We start from the raw sequence: 1,615 nt of genomic DNA on the forward strand, positions 1-1,615 counted from the left end.
TTAGAACAAGCTCTCAGGATAGTGCTTCTTTCTGCCCCACTCAGCCTTTAGCTCAAACTGAAAAATATCAGGAATACTGAAAGGGAAGGAGAAGTGATTTATGACATGTCAATATCACATAATTTTTTAAAAAATAATGCTTTAAGATATAATATTGGTCTTGACATATCTTTAAAAATATTAATTTTAATAGATATCTCAAAGGACTTTCATGACATAGACCGTAGGTGTTACCCTGGGCTGGAGCAGTTGTCTTGCAGCTCTCAACATGCAGTCATGCAAAATCCTAAATAACACTGCCAGTCTCTATGTGGTGGTTCACAGAGGATTGCCTTGGACCTTTGGCAACATCTTTGCCATATATCTTTGGAAGTTCTGGTCCTAAGAAGTTTGTCTTGATAAATGAAAGCTCTGGTCACAGTCAAAATAAAAGGACCAGGGATATTTTTTTTTGGAAAGTAAGGGAAGCCATCATCTGATATTGAAATTGAAAAGGAAAGTCTCAGTGGAGATGCTCTTGGCTCCTGACTTCTGTTCGTGTATGGGGGCTTCTCCAGAGGTGGGTACCAACTGCATTCCCTTACTCAGTTCTGATATTGTGACCAGTGGCATGCATTGGTGAGGTGGTAGCTGGGTGCCACCTGGAGTGGCAAAAAGTTATTACGGAGCAGAAGGACACATCAGAACTGGACATATCCATGCTGGAGTGTCCTCACTGTGGCCCAGGGGCAGTGGCTTCCTTACTGGTAGCTTCACCTACATTTCGTGTTGAGCTAGATGTGCTCATGTTGACTTGATCACTAAGGCCTCTAGTAACACTGTCATAGGATGGCGGGAAAGATGTAGCAGATGCAGTTTCAGATTTGTCTGGGAGCACACAATTTTCATTTCCCATGAATGCAACAAAACCTTCATCTGGGAGTGACACAGCCTCCTCCTCATCCCTGAGCACACCTGGAGGATTGGAGATTGTCTTAGAGCGGTGTAGCACATAGCTCCGATAGGCCTTTTGAATGATAGTGGCTGAAATGTCTTCTTGCTTCCACCGGAGGGTAGTGGCTATTGGTTCATAGGATGCTTTTGAAAGATTAGTTGCCATAAACTTCTCCTCCATATTTGCCTTCAGAGAATCCAGCTCCCCAGATTCTCCCAGAACATTCTTGGTGAAGGCAAAAAGAATGTCCAAACAATGGATCTTATCGCCAGGGACCAAAGGCAGGTCCATCTGGATTAATATATTCCGATTGGGTTTTGGGATTCGCAGAGGGCCAGAGAGGGTATCTGCAAAGTCTGAGAGGGCAGAAAAGGTAATAAACTGGGTGGCCTCAGGGTCAAACTTCTCCCAAGTCTCATAGAACATGTCAAAGTCATCCTCATTCAGAGGCTCAGTGCTCTCCTCTGTGGCCACATTGAAGTTCTCCAGAATCACTGCGATGTACATGTTGACCACAATGAGGAAGGAGATGATGATGTAGGTGGTGAAGAAGATGATGCCCACAGCGGGGCTCCCGCAGTTCCCTCTGGTGCCATTGTTATTGGGCATATTGGGGTCGCAGTAGGGGGGCCCCGTGTTGAGGATGGGGCTGAGAAGACCATCCCAGCCAGCCGACGTGGC

The 1,615-nt window shown here is 45.6% G+C and overlaps 1 protein-coding gene across 1 annotated transcript in view; it reads right to left on the reverse strand.

Moving 5' to 3' along the window:
• Positions 1-712: 712 nt before the first annotated feature.
• Positions 713-1,615, reverse strand: part of SCN10A (sodium voltage-gated channel alpha subunit 10) — a 79,442-nt gene continuing 78,539 nt past the window's right edge. The window contains exon 27 of the mRNA XM_015588509.1: positions 713-1,611. Within this exon, the coding sequence (XP_015443995.1) occupies positions 713-1,611 (899 nt within the window). The remainder of the gene's footprint in view (positions 1,612-1,615) is intronic.

Source organism: Pteropus alecto, unplaced genomic scaffold (assembly GCF_000325575.1).
Source record: "Pteropus alecto unplaced genomic scaffold, ASM32557v1 scaffold354, whole genome shotgun sequence".
NCBI classification, from domain to species: domain Eukaryota; kingdom Metazoa; phylum Chordata; class Mammalia; order Chiroptera; family Pteropodidae; genus Pteropus; species Pteropus alecto.